Below are 25,052 nucleotides of genomic sequence, written 5' to 3'. Positions count from 1 at the left end.
CAGTATGGAAGATGGGGTTTGAGAGTCCAGGAAGAATACCTAGATTTAAATTACTAACATAGATATAGCCAAAGAGGGCAACATCACAGCCTTTCTTCCCATAAACCAAGATTAGAGCAGCTGGGTATGACCAAAGTGAGCTAAGAGCATTGAGCACCTTCATTACTCTCCAGGAAAACCAAATGTTTGTCACAATCTGTTGTTTCCTGACCCTTTGGGGATCCACCACATACTACTAAGATAGACATCATTACAGTCTGATTCTCCTTTTCAGCAGGACTCCTTACTGCTGAAGAGGCAGTCAGACTAGTTGCAAACACCCAACCTACGTCCCAGCAGGAAACACCACAAGTCCCCTGCTCCCTTCCAAAAATATCATGTAATTTTTCTGTTAGACCAGGGACTTTACTCACAGCATTTAGTATAGAGTTTCACAAAGATCAGCAAGCTGGCCATAGTAGATACCACACGTGTTCTTCACGTGTTCCAGTTTTCACTGAATTTGAAAATTTAGTCTTACTCTAGTTGGTAGGAGTAATGTACTTTTGTAGGTCTGTCTTATGAAATACATACAGTTTCCAGAGACTGATGAGTAGAAATTGAAATACATCAAAATATGGACCCATTCTGAGAATGCAGATAACCCTTCTTTATGGGTTGTTAAATATATCAAACATATTGTTCTGTCTATAGGAAAATGACCTATAAGCTAACAAAAATAAATCTTTACCCTTCTCCCTCTTCTGCCTTTGAAATTGGTCTGACAATTTAAAAAGAATATGACAGCTTTAAGCAAGGCTATTAAAAATAAGATCTCTTCGTTTTTCCAAGAGTTTTGAGGAATGGTCAAAAACTTCTTTAAAATTTTTCTGTCCCACACCAGCAGACAACCCATTTTGATACATTATTTTTTTGCAAAAAATGTCTCTTTTTTTTTTTTTTTTGTGGTAAACTGTATTATTTTCAGAGCAGCCAGTGGATTTACTCATGTTTGAAGACAAGTCATATAATGACAAGTGTAGCCACATCGGTACGTAGGGAGTGACCTGGCTCTTGGCTCAGTCCTAATACATGTTATGAGAAAGATATTTAAAATACAGATACTTTCAAAAACTCTACTCATTTTGCCCAGGGGACACCCAGATATTTGGGGAAGGACAAACATGGATAAAATGTTGGATCTTAGAGGGGCACTTTGTAGTCTCAAGGTGGGACCGTGTTAGGAGCTGACATTTCTACAGCTCATTCATCTATGCTTGGAATACACAACACACAAAAGGTCTGATAAAAAACAGGACTGCTTTTCATTTTAAGAAAGAATCTCCATTATCAGAAATGACTCTAACAGTGATAAAGTTGGCTACAAGGCTCACATATCTTTAAGCATTTATTCAATTTCATTTCTAAAATGAAGGTTATAAATCAACCCCAACTCCTTCCTGAAAAACGCTGTTATCCTCCAAGCTATTATGAGCATTTACAGAAGAATGATTCTTTTCTGTGTCAGATGTTATGAAAGACAGTTCATACTTAGATTTATAAGTTGAGATTGTGAAGTTAAATTTAATAAAGTTCAGTGAAGATGCATAATCCTCAAAAAGCTTTTTAATATAGATCTTTTGGAGTTGAGATGCTACCCTTGCTTTATATTAGCTGTTCTGTGTTCTTGTGTATGCTGGGGTTACTGACGGATGCCAGCAGAATTACCCACTACAGAAGGTTTACCTTCTTTCCTCTTCTCTTTCTCGCCACAAGAATTTAACTGATGACAGGTTGCTTATGCATATCTCGTTACTTCTTTGTGTAGTTATCATGCATAACTAAAGGGCTTCCCAGGCTTCATGTTTGTTTCTTGAGTTGCCAACTTTTCTTTTTGATGATGAAATTCCTCAGAGAAAGACTAATGTTCTTGGTTAGTATTCCCTTTGGTTCAAGGGATTGTTGGGGGGTTTACCACTATATTAATTTTATTTTGAAGGTCTGGATGATGAACTTTAGAAAATCATCTGTTCTGGTCAGGGACAGTCCCACAAACTCATTAAAAGTTCATCATGAGCAAGATTTCCTCAAAATATGCTTTTCAATATGGATTTGGGATTCGACATTTTGAATTAAAAGAAATTTAATTTCAATTCATCCAAAAGCAAAAAAAAAAAAAAAAAATTTTGATTACACTGAAGGTTTTCCTACAGAAAATGATACTTCGAAAAAAAAATGCAAGTATTTTAACAATAAAATTCCCTAATTTTTTCATCATGTATATTCCTTCCAGGCAAAAGAACAGCAGATCAGATCTAGGCTACTTACCTAAGCTTAAGTATTGCTTCATGTAACTGGGGATTAGGAAATGGAGGAATCAAGGCGAAGGGACAATGCAACAAAAATAAGTACCTAACTTCCCTTTGAAATCAATGGAGAAATGTAGATTTTTCTGGAGGCTTTTGCCGTGTCATCCAGACTGATTCAGCCAGCTAATTACTTTCCAGTGAGATTGCAAGGGGCAAATAAGACAGATACATTTATATCAACAAATCTCTTGGAACTATCATCGCGTTTTCTGCAGTAGACAAATAGTCAGCTCATGTGAGCAGCAGGAAACATAAGCTCTAGATTCCCTTTAGCATGGGCAGCCAGATCCCCAATTCTTCACAGACTACATGACTGTTTAACCACAAGCCTACAAAGTGTTTTTTGCAAACATTCTTTACTACAGTTCCTAATCCAAGGTCTGTTTTCAGTTTTTATCCAATGACAGTCTAATGCAAAATGCACACACATCAGAATTAAACCATTTTGGAAAAGCTGTGCACCACTACTCATCTTAGTCTGGATCCTGCCTATAACTGAATTACTGACTTTCTCTAAGAGTGTTAGTGGGTTCTTTAGCTAAAAGAGTAGTCGCTGTCTACTGATGTGGGGGCTGCAGCAGAGCTCTAGATGGCAGATTGGTTCTTACCTTCTCAGCATAATTACTTCTGCATATCCTTGGGAAATCAAAGCTGTATAACCAGGCTCAGCAGGGAGACACCAATTAAATTTAGTAGATTGATGGGATTTCTGAGTTTCAGTCACCAAAATCTTACCTTAGGCAGGATCTCTGAAAAATGATATGCACCCTTAGAGATTATGAGAGAGCTTAGAAAGACAGACTAGTCGAAAACTGCCCGGTCAAAAGAAACTCAAAATTTACATGAGCTGCAGCTGTGTTATTGCCCATGTACCATGACTTGACTATTCCTTGTTAAATTAATATTCCAATTTGTGAAACAAGATAGAGTTAGTAGCTCCTGTTACAGTCCATTTGTACATTTACAACACAACTTAAAAAATTTACAGAAAAAATCTAACTTAGAAAAATGAAACACAAATCTAACTGCAATTACTATAGAAGAAATGCAGCTTCAACTGTTTCCTTCCATTAGTGTGCCAGAAATTAACTCATCAGAGGATTCCTGCTAATCATCTAATGTAAGTTATAGCTACAATGTAAATGTATTTGATGCAAATTATTATTGCATCTAAACTAAATTGCAAGTAAAAATACATTAAACAGGCTGCAAATTCATCAACAATCAGTGCAAATGTTGTTACTTTACAAGATTATTCCTGGGAACACATAAAATATTTTTAAGGAACTTTCCATTTGTACTTGCACTGTTCCTTTTTTCATGGTAGTAAATAAACAAATAAAATGTAGTTTCAGTTATTAAATAAATAAAATATAATTAATATATTTAAGACTTTCATATGGCTTAACATCAGTTGAAAAGATGTGACCATTATTCATGGGTGATTTTTGTGTTTTGCCCTTGTTGCAGTTCAATAACAGAAGTCATTATTTGAAGATAACGTGTAGAATATCTTGAAATCCAGGCAAAAATTGAGATAGAGCATTCAGAGTCTGGAAACTGCTACTGCAGTCTGCAAGTGTAGACACTCCAGAAATATATAAGAAGCTATTTTAAATCATTTAGGATTGTGCAAGGCTAATTATAGAAACATATTACGGGTCTGGTACAAAGAATGAGTAATTTGGGGTAGGCTAGATTAGTTTTGGGGAGGCTTGGGTGCAAGACTTTGCTGTGGTAGCCCAGTTCTCCTGTAGCTCAGTAGCTCACTCTGGAGTCAGGGCTTTGGATCACCAGGCATTTAAATATGTAATGAGGTGAACATTTCAAATGAAAATACTAAGTGTTAATGAAATTATTTTTGGAAAATTTTCTACAGTTCTAGTTGTGTATGTCCAAGTCCCTGAATCTCAGTAGAGTCTCACATATCTGGCGTTTGACTACACGGTTGCCCACCTTTAACAGGAAGGATGGAGGTCCTACTCTCATTTAGCCACTCTGGTTATTGTAGTAGATGAAACATACTGGGGAGCACTTCCAAGCACTCAAGACAGCTGGCAGGGAGCAGCTCATGCCTCTACTAGGAAGTCCTTGCTACTGAAGGATGCTGGCCATACCACATTGATCTGTCGGACATTGAGACTCTGGAACTATCCCAGGAGATGTTTAGGAAGGGGCTGGCTCACATGGGACAGGCATATGCCAAGGGCCAGTCCAGCTGCATCCGGCAGCACCTGGGAATGTTCCTGGATGTTGTTTCACCTCCTAGCTTAGCTGTACCTTCACATTCATGTTTTGGCCCTAAGGAGAAACAAAATCTGTTGTCTACATGAGCATTTCAGGCTGTGAAGCACTGAGATGCTAAGCCAGTGGGGGATGAATGGTTGCACAAGCAAATTGCACATCTTCGCAGGACTATCCCTGAATGTGGGCACTGATTTTAGATCTGGAGGTAAGTCTTCAGACTATTCCATGTTCTTCTGTCTCATACCATAGACCTGAAAACTAACCTTGGTGACAGGGAGACAGGACTGTTGGCTGCTGAGCTGGGTCACAAGCTTTAGTGCAAGTGACAAATTTCAGGCCCCATCCATGGGAGCTGACCTGTCATTTATTACATGATCTAATGGGTGGGCAGGCCCACCATGTGCCTTCCCTTCAGAGAAAAAATCTTGTCATTCTCCCTGGTAAGCATGCTAGATAGACTGGTGAACTATAAACATTGCTATAGACATTGAATATAGAACATTGTTAGTGCACTGGAGCATCTTGAATAGTGTCCTTTTTGCCTGAAATATTTTTTTAATTCTAGAGTACTACATTTCTCTTTCATTTTACACATCTCTCATATATATATAGTATAACATTTGAGTCTTGAGATCTTGTGATAGTATCTCAGAAGCACGAGAAGACTAAATTAATTATTACAATAAAAATCATCCTCACACCCAACACATTTTAAGGTATTGCTTATTTCAGGTTTAATCTTTGGCATTAAAATAAGAAAACAAGAAAGAATATTTATTAGCTGATGATAATTCAGTAATTGGAATCTAGCATACTTTTTGTTTCACAGTAAATATTTGATCCTTAGTCCTTCAGCATTGTTATGTTTACTGAAGTGTCTTGTAGATCATGTTAACCTATGACTGTTTCTGCACAGTGTCTAGTTACACAGCGGAAATCTTTGCTGCCTCTTGTTAAAGAACAAAACTTGTGTAAGTTCAAAAGAGATTAGACAAATGCATGAAAGAAAAATCCACAGGCCCTTAAGCACAGAAATACCACATATTTGGTGAAGAAATCCCCAGAATATAGGTTGGTGGAATCTTGGTAAATACTGGGAAAGTTCTGTATTCCAGTCACAATATTTATATATTTTTCTTTAAGCCTCCAACATGATATTAGGTTAGCTCAAGTATGATCAATCATGTCAAGTGGAGAGCACTTGAAACATATATATATATGATTAGGTCCTTTTTGAATGAATTTTGGGATCAAATCCTTTGCTGGTATAAGTGGGTGCAATCACACTAAAGCTGTGTTAAGCCAGAAAATAGTTTGGCTTTTTATTCATGAAAGGTGCTAAGCTGGCAACAAGAAATTTCTCATTTGTACAGGTCAAGAGTGAGCTAAAGGATGGGAAAAAGAGTGTAGGTTAGGCATTGACCTCTAGTGAGACAGCTAGAACTCACAAAACAGAAGGTCTGTTTGCATTGTGACCGTCTGCAGCCAACCAAGCTATTCACAAACTGAATAATTTTCATATCATAATGGCTTATGTTCCCTTTTTTTTTAATTATATATGCATTTTTAGATAAGGGAGGAAAAGTCTGTGTCCCATTACTACTATCACTACATAAAAGCCAGCAAATACTGGTTGGTGGTGTAATTGAAGCTAGTCAGACCAACATTTTCTCACACTTGTATGTGACTGTGGCATGCAGTGGCTAACGCTGGGAAGATAAGAGAAATTCCAGGTGACAGAAAGATGGTTTTGTTGTTCCATGTCAGCCATTTTTTAAGAGTAACTGAGGTTTGAATTTTCTCTGAATCAACTACAAAAATTTTTAACTGAATAGTTGGGTTTGATATTCCACAGCCTTATAACAGTTGCTTAGTCCAGGTATTGTCAAAAAGAAATGATGAAGCTAGACAGAGCAACACATTTCCACACACTGCTGTAACAATATGGAGAGAAAGCAAACCAGAAATGAAAAGGTGAATGTCATGTTTACATATGCTAATACAAAAGGGCATCTTTAAAATATTCATGAAAATAAAACCCTCTGCCAAACATAAATACCTTGAAAAAAGTGGTCAACAAAATTTTTCTTATACTTTTCAACTTTCCAGCCTTCCATAGCCTGAGCTGATTCAGCAATAAGTACAAAACAAGACATCCTTGACAGAATTTAAAGGTTTGCTTACCATAGATTGACCAGGAAGGGATGTTCCAGGCCTTGCATTATCTGTAGCTCCCGAAAAACATTTCGAACTTCATCTCTTTCAATGCACTTCTGTTTATTCATGTATTTCATGGCATACATTTTCTTGGTGTCCCTCTTCTGTACAATGCACACCTAATTGACAGCAAAGTAAAAGACAAAGTTTGACACCTACAGAAAGGAAACTCAGTTGTGACTTTGAAAAAAAGTAGCCTTTTATGATATTTCAATAATCCAGATCTGGATACCACAACTTAGGAACACCTTCAGAAAGTCCACATTACAGCTGTGCAGGATTCCTTGTAATATATTACAATTAATTAATTAACAAAAAAAAACCCCACTCCTGCATAAGAAGAAATGAGGACCAAGAAAAGTGGCATAACTTCCAGAAGGTACATAGTAAAGCTGGGAGGAATACACTCCAATTGCTCAAATCACAGGCTATTTCCTTAGTCACAGAAATTACCACAACCTGCCTAAGAAAATGCACAATTATTGTCCTTATTCCCGCAAGTCAATACACACATCTCGATTACTGCATCATAAACATAGCCTACGTTCACAAGGCTCAATATTTCATTTAAATATCAGAATTATGCCTCTTGAATTATTGTTGAAAAGAAAAAGAATTTTCATACAGAGATTCATTGTAATATTTTTTGAAGTCACGAAAGACCATTACAGTGATTTAGTCTCTAGCAGTAAATTTCTTTGCTTTAACTTTGTTTTCTTTTTTTGACAAAAGTCAAATGCAGGAAGAAAATCTTAGTCAAGAGAGCTCCCATGTGAGGCCTGGATTGTTTTTTGTCATGGAAGTTTAGCTTGTGAATGAAGCTGGAAAGTGGCACCAGCACCACATCCAAGGATCATCATTTTAAATATGATTTCTGGCAACACGGAAATATGAGGTTGTCCTGTGTCTCATCCCCAAAGCTGGTGTAAACCTCATCTTCATAACAGTCCTACATACACACATAGATCAAAACTATATCCTCGACAGATTTTTCCTCTGGAAGGTTTTTCCTGTTAATTGATTGGGACTTTTTAAAGTGACAATCCTAGTGTGTCTTCACAGCCAAGAGAATATTAGTTGAAAATATTAATTTGGTGCAATGTTTATATTACTGACACAACCATAGGCTCCAGCCAGAATTTTCCATCATCAGGACACATACAGCCTACGTACTGGAAGCATCTGTTTTAGATATCACAAGTCTGTAGTGTCTAAATTAAGGGTATTCTGGATTCGCTTGGTGTGGGCACTGTTATCTTATATGTATATTTATCTACATTCACACATGCACATATATACACTCCCATATTATACACAAATGAAATTATAGTATACACACATAATATATACATATAAAATTAGTGCTCAGAGATCAGATTACAACATGGTGCCAACCAGAAATAAATCCTTTGGTTTTGACCTGTATTTTAAGGAACTTGCATGCTCAAAATTCAGAAATGGTCTGGAGAAACTAAGACAACTTCCCACAGCTGACACCTCTGACTTTAATAAGGTGTCATCTGGATTCTGGACCCAGTGATGAAAAACCAGTGCCAGGGTGAGGACCCTAAAGAGACTTACACTGTGTTCACTTATTTCTTAAGCACAGAGGAAAAGCTCCAGGAGCGTACCATCAGCATATTTTACTTCCCCTACTTTTTTCCAGTCCCTCCAAGAGGAACTGGGCCAGTGAAACCAAACCATATTTATTTCTCTGCAACTCTATTTCCATGATGCGTCTCCATCAAATCTACTCCAAAGAGAGGAGTTAATAGACTACTTTTAACCTATAGTTATAAGGTGTGATTAAGCAGAGTTTCTTCTAATTACCTTTCCTAATATCAGGAGGTGTTCTGATAATTAAGTAAAACATAGATGGTAATGTTTTGTATTGAGCCCATCAGTGTTGCACAATGGTGAGTAGTGAAGTTTTGTTTCATTTTCCTCCTTGGGCTGTTATGGAAAGTTTGGATGTTGGTGATGTCCTTAAGATAACTAAAGGTTCACACTTATATGGAAAGAACCCAGGCTGTGGAACAATGGGGAACTGGGGTTGGCCTTTTGGAGGAATAAGAGGTAGCAGGTGGGGTTGAACTGAAATGGAGAGATGGAAATGAATTGTTCAAGATTCCACAGATTCTTCAAAAGTATAAGGAGAATTTGCAGAGGCAATTCTTGACATCTTGTCTGAGATTATGTGGACAATCCAACTTAGTGAATCACATTATAAAGTACAATGTTTATGGATTTTGGCTCAGAACCTAAGTCCAGTTCATTCACTAACATGAATTTGCAGCATGACTTTCATATGAAACTTGGCCAACACCAAGGTGTTTGCAGAAGTCTCCTATCGCATTACATAAAAAGCCTCCCTACTGAACAGTTGACTAGTGCAAGTGCTGGGAGAATGGGGTTTTACTCAGCTGAGAGTTACAGGTTTGACCAAAGCGGCAACCTAGGAAACAGCATCTAAATATGTAATGTAACCAGGTTTCGAAACACCGCGGTGACTCCAGAAGACACTCAATTCTTTTACCTGCCACTAAAGGCAAGGGTATTCAGCACAGTTGTAACAGACCTTCTGTTGTTAGTAAAATCTTGCCTAGCCTACAGCTTTAAAGCAGAACAATAGTAAACGTTTTCTAGTAATGTGTACCTACGCACATCTTTTAACATGGTTTCAAAATCAATTGTATTTTAATGAATATACTAAAGCTACTTCTTACTAAAAATCAGGAAACACAAGCTGCATCCACACTGACGATATTGTGAAAAACTCCTGACATTGCTATGACAGTGCTGAATCATAGTGGAGACCCTCTCTGGCATTTCTACCTCCTGGCTGTCAGCTCTTCTTCTGAGTAGGGCATCAATGGGCTGAAACTTTTCCACTGCTGCAGAAAAGAAAAGAAAAGCCCTTAAGCTCTCTTCACATGTGCAGTCTCAATGGGAAAAGTTTAAATTGTGGGGATTTTTTGTTTATGGTTGAACTGGTTTTGGCTGGGATAGAGTTAATTTTCTTCACAGTGGCTGGTATGGGGCTGTGTTTTGGATTTGTGCTGGAAGCAGTGTTGATAACACAGGGATGTTTTCATTATTGTTGAGCAGTGCTTACACAGACTTAAGGTCTCTTCTGTTCCTCACCCCACTCCACCAGCGAGCAGGCTGAGGGTGCCTGGGAAGCTGGGAGAGGACACAGCCAGGACAGCTGACCCAGGCTGACCAAAGGGGTATTCCATACCATACGACGTCATGCTCAGTATATAAAGCTGGGGGAAGAAGAAGGAAGGGGAGGGGGGATGTTTGGAGGTGGTGGCGTTTGTATTCCCGATTAACTGTTAAGTGTGATGCAGCCCTGCTTCCCTGGAGATGGCTGAACACCTGCCTGCCCATGGAGAGTGGTGAATGAATTCCTGGTTTTGCTTTGCTTGCGTGCGCAGCTTTTGCTTTACCTATTGAACTGTCTTTATCTCAACCCATGAGTTTTCTCACTTTTACTCTTCCATTTCTCTTCCCAGTCCCACCGTGGGGGGGGGGGGGGGCGGGGGGGAGCGGCTGCTTTGTGCTTAGTTGTGGGCTGGGGTTAAACCATGGCAATGGTTTAAATTCTTTCCAAAGGAGTAATTTTAAAATAGGGACAAACAGGTGCTTTGGCACCTCAACAAACAAATTCTGTGATGAGTCATTATTGTGGAGGTCTGTGCAGAACTGCCTTATTTACACATATCGGTATGGAAGCCTGTCACACTCACATTACTAAAACATCCTCTTTGAATTTTCCTGGGAATATCATTTACCAAAGCCCAGACAGTGCCCTGCTCAAACTGATATCACTGCTTCAGCAGTCTCTATAGGTGATGCTTCAAACCAGATATAAGCATCATAAACTCAACAACTATGATAGCTTCATAGTCAGCAGATAGGGACAGGCACATCCATCTCCACCACCTAAGGTATGGGTCTAAATAGGTCCAGGGATCCATCTCTAGAAGGATCACTTCTCTTGTAAAGTCCTCCTAAAGAGATTGTAGATGACTAGCTTGGATGTAGGCATCTGTCTTGTACAATGTTTAAAGGTAGGCTATATGAATACCCGTTAATTTTCTTTGGAGTTCTATGGTGTTATTTCTAAAAGTCTCTTGTGAAAATATTCCCTTTCTAAAGAGGGTTTTTCTACATGTCTTAGCTGTTATCACAAGATTGTATCTTTTTTCTATCTGGGAGAAAGTAACAATTAATTCCTTCAAAACTATCAAATTAAAAGAAATTTGACCAGAGTGTGACTTGGAGCCACTTTCCCTCAGAACCAGGGGAAGAAAACCAACAGATTATGACTGCAGGACTAAACTTCATTTTTCAGGAGAAACATATGCTACGGTCCACTTCTAGGCTACCTTTCTGGATTTCCTCTGATTTCACGTGCAAAAAAATAGAGCACCTACAGATGGAGTTTGATCTGCAGATTAATAGATCACACAGCCGCTAAGACTGCTATGGATGACAAAGTGCCCCATGGGCTATTGCAGACCTAGGTAAGCGAAGCAAGAGAGTTATGCTGAGTAAAACTGGGGTGGAATTTGCTAATGGTTTGCTGCATAATGATGTGTAGGCTAAGAAGCCATAGGTAGCTTCAGAGAAGCTCTTTCCAGAGCAAAAGATGGGGATGGCTGAAAAGTTTGACTTGCTGCAAAACACAGATTTCTCCTGTCTCCCACTAACTTCAAAAGACTTCCAGCTGCCATGTGCTTGGTCCAGAGAGAACAGCAGGGAGTGGGAGCACTTAGTCTCAATAAAGCCATTTTGGTCTGAGTTTGGTACATAAGTACTTAGAGTTCTTGCACTACCATGATATGGTTTCATGACAGGTCATAAAAAAGGAGAGACGCAAAACTGCAGCCAGAGGAAGCTCCTCTGTGCAAGGTCCCTGGCAGTGGAGAGCTGGCAGCTGGAGTGCACACCTCAGCCTTTCTCCTGTATCATAATCTTATGCATCAAGTACATCAGGTCAGTAGATCAGATGGGGCACCTATAGCTGCCATGAGTAATCATAGCCCAGGAGAGGGTCTGTGGCAACGCTTGGGCAGAAGACAGTCACCTAGATATAGGGGACTACAAGACAGGAACCAGCTATATTTTTCATTCCCAGTGTGGGAACTGATAAATCTGCTATGAAGCATGTGCCTGAAATACTGCTACTTCATCTGTTCTTACACACATATTCTGAAAAATTAATGCTCATAGTCTCATCTTACAAGCAGGGTTGGAAAGATTTACACAAAGAGGCTGGAGAATGGATGTCCTAAGTTTGGCTTTACACTGCCAGGGAGTTTCCTTTAAATAGGGAGATTCATTCCCAGATTCCCCTGAGCAAGCCATGACAGCTGGAGCAGGGACCAAGCATCTGCTTGGTCCCTTTTCATATTAACTCAAGCTAAAAATACATGTGTTTATACTGTCAAACAATATTAATATTCTGCAGTTGTGTCTTATGTTGCTTTTAGGATAGCAGCATATTTTTTCTGAAATACTTTGTATATTATTTAGTAAAGTACCCTTGAACAGTGCAGACGTGATTCTGGGTTCCCATCTGTTTTATACCAGTGTAATTTCAATTACTTCAGCAGAGGAATTCACTGTTTTATACAACCAAAATAATCAGAACTAAGTCCTGTGTCTAGCATCTTAGGCAAATAGGAGAAAGGGCTTGGACATTCATATAATTTGAGTTTAATTTAAGGAGGTCAGATTGTTTGATATACTTGTTTCCATGAACAAAGAACTTGAAGAAAATTGGTACTATAGTATTCCTGAAAACTCGTTTTTTCACGTGACTACAAATCATTTTGTGGCAGTAAGCCTGCAGTTATACGGTTATTGTTGCAGTAAAGAACAATGATAATTCTTGCATTTCACTAGTCAGTTTTGTACTCATTGGGTGATCTTCAAATATATGATTTTTTGCAATATTTTGTTGATAAGAATGATGGCTCTACATATAGCAAAACGGAAAAACTTAGCCAGAGAGAAAAAGCATTGCATGAGACAGCATTTTTAAGGTATCACATAGCATAAAGAAATAACTACTTATACCAGTATTCAGCATTTTTTGTTTGAGTATTTTAAATTGTCTACTTCTGAATCGACTTAGAAGGGAAATACTTAATATATGAATAAAAGCTGTTTGGGCAAAATTTCTGACCTGGCCCACTTCAAGTGTATTTGGAAATGCTAATAACAGGAACATGCCAAGCATAATTAGCTTAATGGTCTTTAAAAAAAAAAAAGAAATCATTATTTCCTGTTACATATGAGGACAGCAAAGCATGAGCAGAGAGGTACTTTCATCTACCTAGCAAAGCAAGGTCACTGAAGCCAGCAAGGCTACCTTTAGAGGAGTGCCACACACCTCCTCGGGTACCGCTGCCACCCTTGCAGCAGCTCACGGGTCTGTAGCAGCGTCTGTACGTACAGATACATGCACGGGTCCGTATAGATGTGCCCGGGAGCAGGGAAAAGCATTCAGTGAGCGGTCACACCCCAGACTGCCATAGCTTCCACGTCGCTTGGCTTGAGAAAAAGAGCTGCTGCCATGCTCAGAAGCTGTGGCCGCAGTGGCCCTGCGCAGGCTCAGAGCTCACCTTCCTCCGCTGTCCCTCGGCGGGGTGCAGCCTGCGCTCTGAAGGGACGCCTTTCCAAGCAGAGAGAAGTAAGCCTGGGTTTTGCCAGAAACAGGAGTGTGCTCCTTGTTTCCCGTCTCTCCACACCCACTTCCTACGGTCCTCACAACTGCTGTGATGTATCTTGACTTTTTCTGAGGAAGGTGCTACAGTGCCTACAAGACTACACCCGCTCTTAACACGTCCCTAGGAAACGGCGTGTACTGAGGCAGTCGCTTAAAGCAGGCGAGAGACACAAAGCGTTTGACGCCAACCGGCCTAGGAATTCCTGTAACAGCAAATGTTGCTACTGTGAACTCAAAATGCCAAAGGAAAAGGCAGGGAGCTGCCTTCTGAAGCCAGCTGGGAGGGACAGAGCGCAGCTGCTGAAGCAGCCGGCCCCAGGGGAGGAGGTGAGGTGCCCAGGATCACCTTCGGCCCCGTGCACGGGCGCGAGCTGAGCTGCGCGGAGTCTCTGCCCTACCAGATACCTCCTGCAGCAATATCCTGCAGAGGCCTAAGGTTGCTGTAGCAACCACAGTAATTTAAGAAATATGGAGAGAGAGAGAGCGCGCAATTGTACCAACAGCAGTAAAATAAAAAAGTAGAGCGCGTCTTAAAACACCCTGCTGCTCTCAGAAAACAAAACAGGCCACAGAGCAGCCATAAAGGAAGATGGCAGTTTAAGGAAGGCCGATACAGAACATGGTGTTACGTGTTGCAGGATGCTAGAGCACAATAGACCCCAAACAGTAAACAGCGAGTCAATAGAGATTAGGGGTCTTGCATCATTTGTTGACATTTTCTGCTGCCAGGTGCTTCCACAAGGACAGTAATAGGAAAAGTTGCCAGCGACAAGGCTTCTAAATGAATGATAAAGGCAAGACTGACTCACAGAGAAAGACACTTGAAACAGTGAGTGATTTACCACGTTGTGCTTTGGCCATGGTGTAATAGGTAATTCTAAAATGGTCTTCTTTCTTTCCCTGTCTGTAGAAGGAAAATCAAGGTGATTGGTCAGAAGCTTGCATTCATTTGGGAAAAATAAGCCTTTTATGCCAAAGACTCTTCTGTTGCATTGACAGCTGCAAAATAAGGATTTAAATTTAGAGGAGGCTTATGCATGAGTTCTTTCTTGCGTTAAACGTGTTCTCTCAGAGTTGCAAAACTATTCTCAACCATACGTATTGCCAAAGCAGGTTCACAAGAACACTGCAACTGTATGAACCTGTAAGAAAATTAGATAGTTCTAGAAATATCATGGAAACAGTCACCAGTTTCCTGAATGCCGTGGAGAAGAGTGTATCAAACATCAACCAATAAGCATGTAGGCTTGTTTTATTTTCCTGCATAATGTGGAAGGGTGAGGGCCCCTTTGAAAGTGCAGAAACAGTAGAGGTGTGAATGGGGAAGCTCTGGAGAGAGAGGCGTGCAGGTAATCTTTGTGATGGCCAGCATGATTCGGATACATCTTTAACTGCTTATCCTGGAACTAACGTGCACTCCTGGACCTCTATTTAGTTTGACGTGATATTGCATCGGTGTATTGTGATAATAAAAAATCATAGATCTCTGCCACCCTGATTTTTAAGGGATTCTTGAACACCATTTTGCACTAGCAACATATTCTCCTATTGACCTCAAAGAGGGTTTCTCTTGGAAACTACTGAACTGAATAAGGCCCATGCCGTGAAGGACCATGCTGTTCTGCGAGAAGTATTTCAGGCCTTTGTAAAATGAAAGTAATTTTTCTGCATGGAAGGTCAAGAGCCAGCAAAATCCTGTGTATGTGCTTAATGCATAGCTACAGAAGTAGTTCACCGGCACTCAGCTGGCATATATTGAAGAACCATTTAAAACAAAATCTAGACAGCTATTGCTTGATCAGTTACTGAAATTGTATTTCACCTTCAAATGTATTCCTGCAAGTAACAGTTTCTAATATTTTTATAATCTGATTTTCTCTGACTGCATGGCCTTGTATTTACCCATATTAAAATTTAAAACCTTGTTATAGTCTTTATTTTAGGAAAGAAAGGTCGTCTACTCATGTGTAAACAAACCATTAATCTTCTCTGTTTCAGCAAAAAGCTGTTGAACAAACATTTACTCAATGATCATAATTACAGTGTATGTCAGTTTATACAGTCCCAAGTGTATTGAATCTATGTAAAGTGCCTTTAAAATACTGCAATTATTTTAAAGACACAAGTAAGTCCAGGGATTTAAGAACAGGATCAACTCTAGTGGACTGTCTAAAAAAGTAGTCTGTTCCTACTTGTTTGTTTTTGTTTTGGGGACTGATTTCTGAATTCTACTAATCCCCATTGAGGAGACTTAATTATTATAATCATTTTTACTCAAGTAATTTTAGGGAATATATTGTAATAGAAATAATTTAATGAATAGTCAGAGTCAGTTCACACTGATGATCAGATGCCTTTAAAAAGCAAAAGACTACAAAACATATGTTTCTTTATCCTAGTCTAATCAAGTCACACCAGAAATAGACAAAGGAATTCTCTATTAGGTTTTTAACTGCTAAAAATGAATTGATTCTTACCTTTCCAAAACTCCCTTTCCCAATAGCCCGCAATATTTGAAAGTGGTCAAAGTTAACTGCAAAATAAAGGAGAGAAAAAAAGGAAAATAGTTTGTAGAGTGCTAAGTCAGAATCAGAAATCAGATAAGAAAAGTAACAACAGTGTTTCTGAGAAATGTCATTTTACCATGTGGTATTTAGTTTTTCTCTCAAAACACCAAACGTATTTAGTATCTATTAAAGAGGAGGTATACTTGAAAATATGCTCCACTAATTTTATTCATGAACCCGTCTTGGTCCGATGCCTCCAGTGCCTAATATCTGCAAATGAAACATACCTGTCCTAACCAAGTAACAAGAGAGTAAGTTAGCATTACAGAATCACAGAATCATTAAGGTTGGAAAAACCTTTAAGATCATCAAGTCTGACTGTCACATCCCCTAAACCATGTCCTGAAACACCACATCCACATGTTTTTTGAACACTTCCAGTGATGGTGACTTCACCACCTCCCTGGGCAGCCTGTTCCAATGCTTGACCACCCTCTCGGTGGAGAAATTTTTCCTAATACCCAGTCTAAACCTCCCCTGGCACAACTTGAGGCCATTTCCTCTCCTCTTATCACTGGTTACTTGGGAGAAGAGACCAACACCCTCGTCGCCACAACCCCCTTTCAGGTTGTTGTAGAGAGCGATGAGGTCTCCCTTCAGCCTCCTCTTCTCCAGACTAAACAACCCCAGTTCCCTCAGCCGCTCCTCATAAGACTTGTGCTCCAGACCCCTCACCAGCTTCATTGCCCTTCTCTGGACACGCTCCAGCAACTCAGCATCCTTCTTGTAGTGAGGGGCCCAAAACTGAACACAGGATTCGAGGTGCGGCCTCACCAGTGCCGAGTACAGGGGCACAATCACTTCCCTACTCCTGCTGGCCACCTGGGCACACTGCCGGCTCATGTTCACCCACCTGTCAACCAGCACCCCCAGGTCCCTTTCCGCCGGGCTGCTCTCCAGCCACTCCTCCCCAAGCCTGTAGCGTTGCATGGGGTTGTTGTGACACAAATGCAGGACCCAGCACTTGGCCTTATTAAACCTCATACAGTTGACCTCGGTCCATCGATCCAACCTGTCCAGATCCCTCTGCAGAGCCCTTCTACCCTCCAGCAGATCAACACTCCCACCCAACTTGGTGTCATCTGCAAACTTACTGAGGGAGCACTCGATCCCCTCATCCAGATCATCTATAAAGATGTTACACAGCCATTAGCAAAAACTGCTCAGCATTTTCCAGAAAGATTAAGATCTATTAAAAGGGTAGTGAATAGTTCAGGTAAGTAACACCATCTGCTTACAGAAACATGGTAATACAAGGACAGTATTGTTACAGTAATCATGCTGCAGGATAATTCCCATTTTCAGTTACGGCGATGGAAGCTTGTAGGATCAGCCCCTCAGAACTTTGCCACCTTAATGTAATACATAATGCTAATATTGTAAGACTGTTTCATAGATGCAGCATACATTTATTTGGGGAGATTTCATTTTAGCTTGGCAGTAGAATAGATTTACTCCCGCTTCATGAAAACCTGACAGCACAGTCTGCCCTCAACACTGAAGTGGTTTGCTGTGAAGGTGAGTGAGAGATTTCATTTCTCAGAAATGTCAGTATTGTTGGTGTTGCATGAGACTGAACACAGTATGACCTTCAGATCTATGGTTCATTGGTAGATCTGATGTTTTTAAAAAAATCCAACAACATCCTGAACAAAATTGATACTGAACCACTGAAACACAGACATGAAAACGTGTGATACAGTTTTTAAAGTCACTTGTCAGAAAAGAATCACACTTAAAGCTAAACTCAGTGAACCAGAGTTGACAAAGTTCAGTGCAACATAACAGGACTTTTTTTAAATTAAAACTTTCTTATGTTCCTGTCTTTGGTCACGTACCATCTGTGTGCCCATTATTGGCCTAACGGGAATCAGCAAAATTATGGAGACAGGCTGTCACTGGAAAAATGTGGTAACATGAACAAATACAACAAAAATGTGACTCACATCACAATGAGGAAGAAAATCCTGTAAAACTACTAATACTTTAAATATCTGTCAAAAAAGTTGCATCAGCTTAAGCCAAGCACTGAGTTGGAAGCTGCAAGTTTGATATATATGTCAAGCCACTGAAAACAGCTAAAATCTATTTTCCCTCTTCCAGTAATATCTCATTTCCACGACTAGTGCTACTTATAATGTATTTAAGCATTTGTTTATTTATGCTTGCTTACATTGTCTTCAAGGAAACATGGTTGCTCCTTTCATTAGTGCAGCTATAGCAACCACCTTCCTGGCAATTGCTGAAGACCAAATCAAATCCAGATCTGACAGAGCAGAAAACAACAGACTCTAGCAAACAAAGATGGTAGTGCTGAATATAACAGTTTTAAGATTTGGATACTAAAATGAAAATGCATAACCTTGCAAAGGATTTATAAGCTGCTTGGAAATTGGAAAAGAAATTTTGTGCTGAATCATCTAAGAGTTAGGGTTACCCAGATGTTTGAGAAGCAAGACTGTCCGTCAACGACCTGCAGTTGGGATCTTTGCTCACAGGTTGTACCAGTGGGGCATTGTCTTGCAGTTCCTGCTGGACAATACTGCTGTCACGGACAAGATGGTGAGATTAGCCAACCCACCTTCCACACAGACTTATGTCAACTTAAATCTTGTTCCCACAAGTCATCCCTCCCAAGTGCATGCCCCTGAACAGATGATTTGAGAGCTTAATGATTGTGATCTTTAAGTTGATCCTTAAGTGTAAGTAGGGATTCAACACAGCATTGAAACGGTTCAAAACAATGTGTTAATCTCATTTATTACTTTGATAGGGAAAATTCAGCAATTTTTCCCTCCAGCATGATGGTGTTGTCTGTGTCACTCCCCTGCTTTCAAACCTTCTAACATTTCCTGCCTATTTTACCATTTTTTAAGAAACACGTTCCTTAATGAAATTTTACTTTGAGTTTGTTCTTTACCTTGCAGTCATTCAGCTGAGGGCAGTTCCTAAAAACAACTGGAAAACTGTTGAAACAGACTGTAATTATCGAAATTTCAGTCAAGCCACATTTCAGTAAGACTTGACTATATTATTGTCCTGAAGCCTGGCTGGTTTTAAAATACATCAGTTTAATGAATTATTTTGTTTTTGTAAAACTAAGATTAAGCATTTATTTTTAGCTATGCGAAGGACATTTCCTATTGTCCATTTAATTTTTATTCTATTTCTCTGTACTTCCTTCTTTAATGGTGTTTATTGCTCTGAATGACTACAACAACTTTTTTTAATTTAATTTAATTGCAGGTTGGACTTCCATAAGAAAGAAATTATTAAATGAGGCATTAAATCATGGAATTTAAGGTGGATTATTAGTTAAATAAATGGTTAAAAAAACCAGCCATGGCAACTGATCAAATTTTCTCAGTTTTTATGTTTAACTAATAGAAAGTGGGATGCTACACTTTCAGATCTTAAGAAAAAAAGAGTATTTTCTGCCTATAGATCATTGTCACATAAGCCTTTTCTTAAATCAAAGTATGACAACTGCAACGCATTTTGTGCAAGAAAAAAGAAAGATAATTTTAGATGAGTGTGGAAGTATGTAAACACAACTGAGCTTACATTTGAAATCTACTAGGCTTGCAACCACTGTGGTCTTCCCGAAAGAGTTAATTCACTAAGGTGAGACAACGTGGTCTCTTTTGACCACTCAAACGTACTCACAACATTGTAGATTCAAAAACTGGGGAAATGTTAGGAAAGGAAAATAGAAGGGATACCTTTGCAGTGGAGACTTATGCCAAATTCAGCTGAGTAAAACTAAGGTGCTTTAAGCAACAGATCAGCCATGCAGAAGTCACGTTAGCATCACAGCCCTGATAAAGAGTGAACAGTCAAGCTAAGTTCACTGCCACTTTATAACTACAGTAGTCATTCTCCTCAGGTGTTTTTAATCTCACACTCTCAAAATTTTTGTTTTATTTTGTTCATCTTTTTTAAGTTCGGTATATGTTTTTTCTCCCTTTTCGTTAAAAAAGAACACCACAGGTCACTGCTTATTCTGAGCAGAATCACATCTCACCATGACCTCTGGAATTTCCAATGTTTAAAATATTATCAAGATCAGACACTGCCATTTCCTCTATGCAATGAGGATATCACAAGTATTGCATTCTTGTCCTTTAAAACATGACACCTCCAACTCTTGTGGAGCCTGGTGTTGTAACTAACGACATTTTTCTAGCACAAAGCCCCACTGAGGTAATGGTATGGCTGGCAGAAGGACATTTTCTTCAGTAACAGTAATATGACTATTACTCTTTTGTAAATAGCTTCCTTGGGATCCTTTACTCAAGAGGGAGAAAAAAAAATTCCAACTTTTTGAGCACTTCTTTCACTGTACTACCACACCATACTTTGGAGATCTTAGACACCAGCTCTGAATTTGAGTATGGACAGTTTTCAGAAATCAAAATTAGTTTATATTGTCTTCAGCTAATTTTTCACAAATTCACAGAATGAAAATGGGACCATTAAAAACAGTATGAGGGAGCTTTCTTTCAGTTTCACTGATCTTCATGAAGTTGGAAAAATCAAGATATATTATAATGTCCCACCTTCATCCCTATAAAAAGTCAACTTTAATTCAAAACTGAGAAGAATTGTGGAGTAAAACAGATATTTGGCTAACTGAGGGAGAAAATAGGTCAGTATTTATGGCATCTGTTGCATGATACAGTATTAAAGTGAGTGATGCCTGTTAATTTCAATAATGAGCTATATATGCATATAAATTAAAGTATTTTATTTCTTTCAGTTCAGTCACACTTAAATAAATCTTAAATTAATTCCTTTTCACAGCTTCAAGTCTCTATTAATAACCTTAAGTGCAAGTATACCTTACTTTGATTATTTTCATGCTTTTAAAGTAGCCCCATGTAGAACATTTTCCAGTAGAACTAATGAAAGCTTGAATGATGGCAATGGGATGGGGTGGCACAAGCTGAATGAAAGCACCCTGCTTGCCTGGAAAAATTAAAAAATATGGTCCTAGCCATTACAGGTACTTGATCAAATACATTAGTATACTCAAAAGTATCAGGAATATCTAGAAGGATGGCACAGTGGTTTGTCACCAACTTGGACACAGAGTATCTCTCCTGCCACAGCCTTCTCACGTGACCTCAGCCAAGTGCTTCAATATCTTCTGCCCCTGTCTGTAGAAATAGAAATCATTACACCTCTAAGCAGCTGTAAATTCAGGTATAGGAGGTAGTTTAGTGTTTAGATACACAAGTAATCAGGAGACTAGCGACAGCCAATTCAGGTAATGGTGCTTTATAAAGGCACTATAAAGACTGAAAGCAATTTTCAAAGTGTGAAAAGTGTGCACCACTGTGGAAGCAGAGGCATAGAAATCAGTCGATGATTGACTCTAATCCCATGCATCGAGTTGCTACAGAGCTCAGAGCAGAATCTGACTCCCACTTCAGACCACACCATTTCTCAAGCACATCTTTTCAACAGCATGAATACTGATAGAACAAACATTTGATATAAAACTTTCTTGTGAGAGATAAAAAAAATATTTCTTGCCCCACTGCTCCCCAAGGACAAAGTATACTTTGGGGGAAATATGCGCTTCACAGACTTTTGGGTTTTTACAACCATACTACAAAAACACTGAATAGTTTTAGTGGAAATGCCTATCATTCTTTTTTGCGCAAACTAACCAGTGTTATGTACATAATGATATATGTTAAAACAATGAAGTCTTCTATATGCATTCACCTCTGCTGCATTATTCATGAGTGGTACAATGATTTGAACAAAAAAAAAACCCCAATTGAACTGTTATATCAATGCAGTTCATTACGTGTTTAAATTATGACATCACACAAGAACACAAAGTTTCTACTCTTTTCATTGTAGGTTTGATAATCTAAAATATTCATGTTACCCATCATTTGTTCAAGTGTAAATTACATCTAACTCAAGAGGCAATATGTATCTTGGCTGGATCCTACATAGACCTGACATCTGTTGTTCTTACTGCAGTTGAGGAATATTTATTGCATGTGTATGTGATTGGTCCAAACACACTCAATAACTATCACCTGAATGAACTTTTTATCTCCAAGAACAAATATCCAATCCAAAAAGGTAAAAGCTAGGGTGTACACATACATTGCATCATAGAAAAGGAATTAGGGTGCCTTTCGATTCAAAAAACATTGGAAGGACTTGATAAGCCTCCAGAACTAAATCCAGATATTGTCCTTCTTTAGCTGATCCCCACTGATTTATTTGGACTGTCTGGCAGTAGCCAAAACCAGAACATGACTACCAAGGCATTAGGAGATGTACAGTAAAGCCATATTTGTAACACAACGAGCATTTCATGACATCTAGCTTCATTCTCACTGATCTCAACAGAAAACAGAAACAAAGAAATGTGACACGGCCATCAGCCAAGAAAATGGGTTTTTATTTACGTTTGAGTGCTGTCTTAGATGTTGCATGTCTGTTTCAGGGTGTCTTAATGCTTCCTGCTTCTGTGTGAATCAGAAAAAGAGAGTAATAACTAAATCAGATTTTCCTTCTAAATTTGGCCTGTATGATTTGACTCGAGACTCATTGGACAGCAGTGCTATTAGGATTTCCAACTAGTTCTGCAGTCTTCTTTGTATGTCTGTCTACTTTTCAGATTCTCCAGCCTTTTTCAAAGTCATGACAGAACCTCAGTAGGTCTCAGCAGCCATCAAAGCTTGTTAAAATTGCTACTCTACTTCCACACAAAAACACATAATACAAATAACCAAGGAGATACAGTCATATATATTCAGTACTCATGACGGAGTCACCAGCTTGAATGGATTTAGGAAAGACAAACATGAATAGAGCTTAAAAATTGGATTAAGGGGCATAAAATGGTTAGGGTAGTCATAAGGAGTCACATTCCATCATGGTCTATTCATGGCAAGTGCACTAGTAAAGAAAGATACTGTTCAAATTAAGTATGAAATGTTTGTTGACAGAATGATAAAGCCAGGTTTATCTTCGAGGTGAGCAAAGAATACAAATTCTGTATACCTTCATTAGGTTTCTGAGTAGGATGGGACATTCCTATACATTAGTTGTTTGGAGAACCTACTAATTAGAGTTACATAATTGAAGATCAAGAAAAAAGCCGTTTCAGAGCTGGTCTCATTAATGATGGAGCATGGTGTTTTCTATCATTGTATTTAGGGGCTTTACATTTAAATTGCACTACCATGTTTCAATTCTTCAAGCGTAATGAGTGTTTTAGTCTCAATTTGCAATTAGAAAGAATTTAAGATCTTTGTATGTCAAACAAATTTTATTTAAAATTCAGTTAATTTTGCTTTGAACTTCAAAATGCATTTTGGTGGCATCATGTTTGCAGACTGGATGTATGGAAAATGTAATTCTTGTCACTTGGGAAGTTGAGATACTTGAATATTAGTTTACACTAAAAAAAGAAAAAAGATAAGGTTTATAATGGAGCAAAATAATTATGACTGTTGATTTGAAAATGTAATTTTCCTACTTTATAAACTGAACTAAAGTATTTAAGTATTTCATTTTGAACTGCTACCATTTTTTCCATTTTAAAATATCACAAGCAGATTACAACAATAATCAGCTTCCACCCTTCTGCATCTCCAGAAGTAGTTCAGAATAATGTCCATTTTACAAAAGGAAATGTATTCTTCAGTTTCCTGGCAGTGAAATATTTCGGTATTATCAAAAGACTTTCATTTCAGACTTCTTGATTGATCCAAAGTGGTTTCTTTCACAGTAGTTCAGTAATACACTGTGCTTCCTTGTGATGATGATTATGTCCATGTACAAGATGAGGTCGTTGGCTAGACTGTAGCCCCCATTATGTAGGTATACCCATAGCACTTGCATGATGCACACTTCGTTCACTCAGAGTTGTTGGTGCGTTGGATTACAGGAGATGTAAACAGGTACAAGATTTGGATCTACGGAACGGAATAGGCGTATCGGATTCCAACACCTTTGAAGAAATGTCATATCACAGAAATGTAGTCTAGGTTTGAACTGAGACAAAAAATGAAATCAGTTTGAAAAGGTAAACTTTAATTTCATTCAAACTTTCAAAGCCAGCTTTGCATTAGTAATATAAGGCTTAATTTTTGTAAAGGAAAATAATGGCATTTTGATTTGGCAAGAAGTTCAATTATCCATTAAAAAGTTATTCAGAGGAAATGTCTGCTCCAAAATTCGATGAAATTTTACTGAAATTAACATTTTTCTGTTAGAAAAACCCAAAAGAGGTAGACAGAGTTCCTTATTATCTCCCATCTATGTCACCTTTCAGACATGATGAAGTGGATGCAACCTCTTCTCTGGATTGGGAGAAATGGAGAGAAAACCTCAGCACTACGGTGTTGAAAAAGTATCATTTTATACCTCTCATTTCTAGATTCTATCAATAAATATCTGATACCACAGATTAAAAAGTGGGATAAATAACATCATCTGTGATGCATTACAGGAATTCTTACTTCCTTATGTTAATCCTCCTACAAGGTAGCACTTCACATGTAATTTAGCTACACATCAGATTCACAGAATATTTAGATAATGCACAGTTTGCTCATCAAAAGCAGTGTCAACATCATGGGATTCTACCCTGTATTCAGTGAAATCCACCTCACATTGTATCATTAAAAGTCTGTTCTTTTCCTAAACAGCTGGGGAATTTTCTGAATGTGTTAGTTAAAATGAATATTGCAAAGAGCTGCATTTTCCAAAATCTTATAACAGCAGACTAGAAGAATTTCGTGAATCAGCTAAGGATTTACACTGATAGAGAAACAGGCATGTGTTGCCACAACCAGAAAAAAGTTTCAAAACCCAAAGAATACTAAAGTTTGAAAATAACCAAGCTGCTAAAGAAGAAGGTGCTAGGACTGATTCTCAAAACTTTGCTTCCTT

General features: G+C 38.6%; 1 protein-coding gene across 2 annotated transcripts in view; it reads right to left on the bottom strand.

Moving 5' to 3' along the window:
* The window catches only part of STK32B (serine/threonine kinase 32B), a gene marked incomplete at its 3' end in the record, with an annotated part of 181,610 nt that overhangs the window by 135,855 nt on the left and 20,703 nt on the right, over positions 1–25,052 (bottom strand). For both annotated transcript variants that reach the window (XM_081999696.1, XM_081999697.1), the window contains exons 2-3: positions 16,032–16,087; positions 6,780–6,931 (exon numbers count right to left, since the gene is read on the bottom strand). In XM_081999696.1, coding sequence (XP_081855822.1) covers positions 6,780–6,931; positions 16,032–16,087 — 208 coding nt within the window. The remainder of the gene's footprint in view (positions 1–6,779; positions 6,932–16,031; positions 16,088–25,052) is intronic.

Source organism: Phaethon aethereus (genome assembly GCF_964289735.1).
Source record: "Phaethon aethereus genome assembly, chromosome: 4".
NCBI classification, from domain to species: domain Eukaryota; kingdom Metazoa; phylum Chordata; class Aves; order Phaethontiformes; family Phaethontidae; genus Phaethon; species Phaethon aethereus.
Note: the sequence above shows the minus strand (reverse complement) of the source record. Positions and strands in the feature narration are given on the sequence as shown.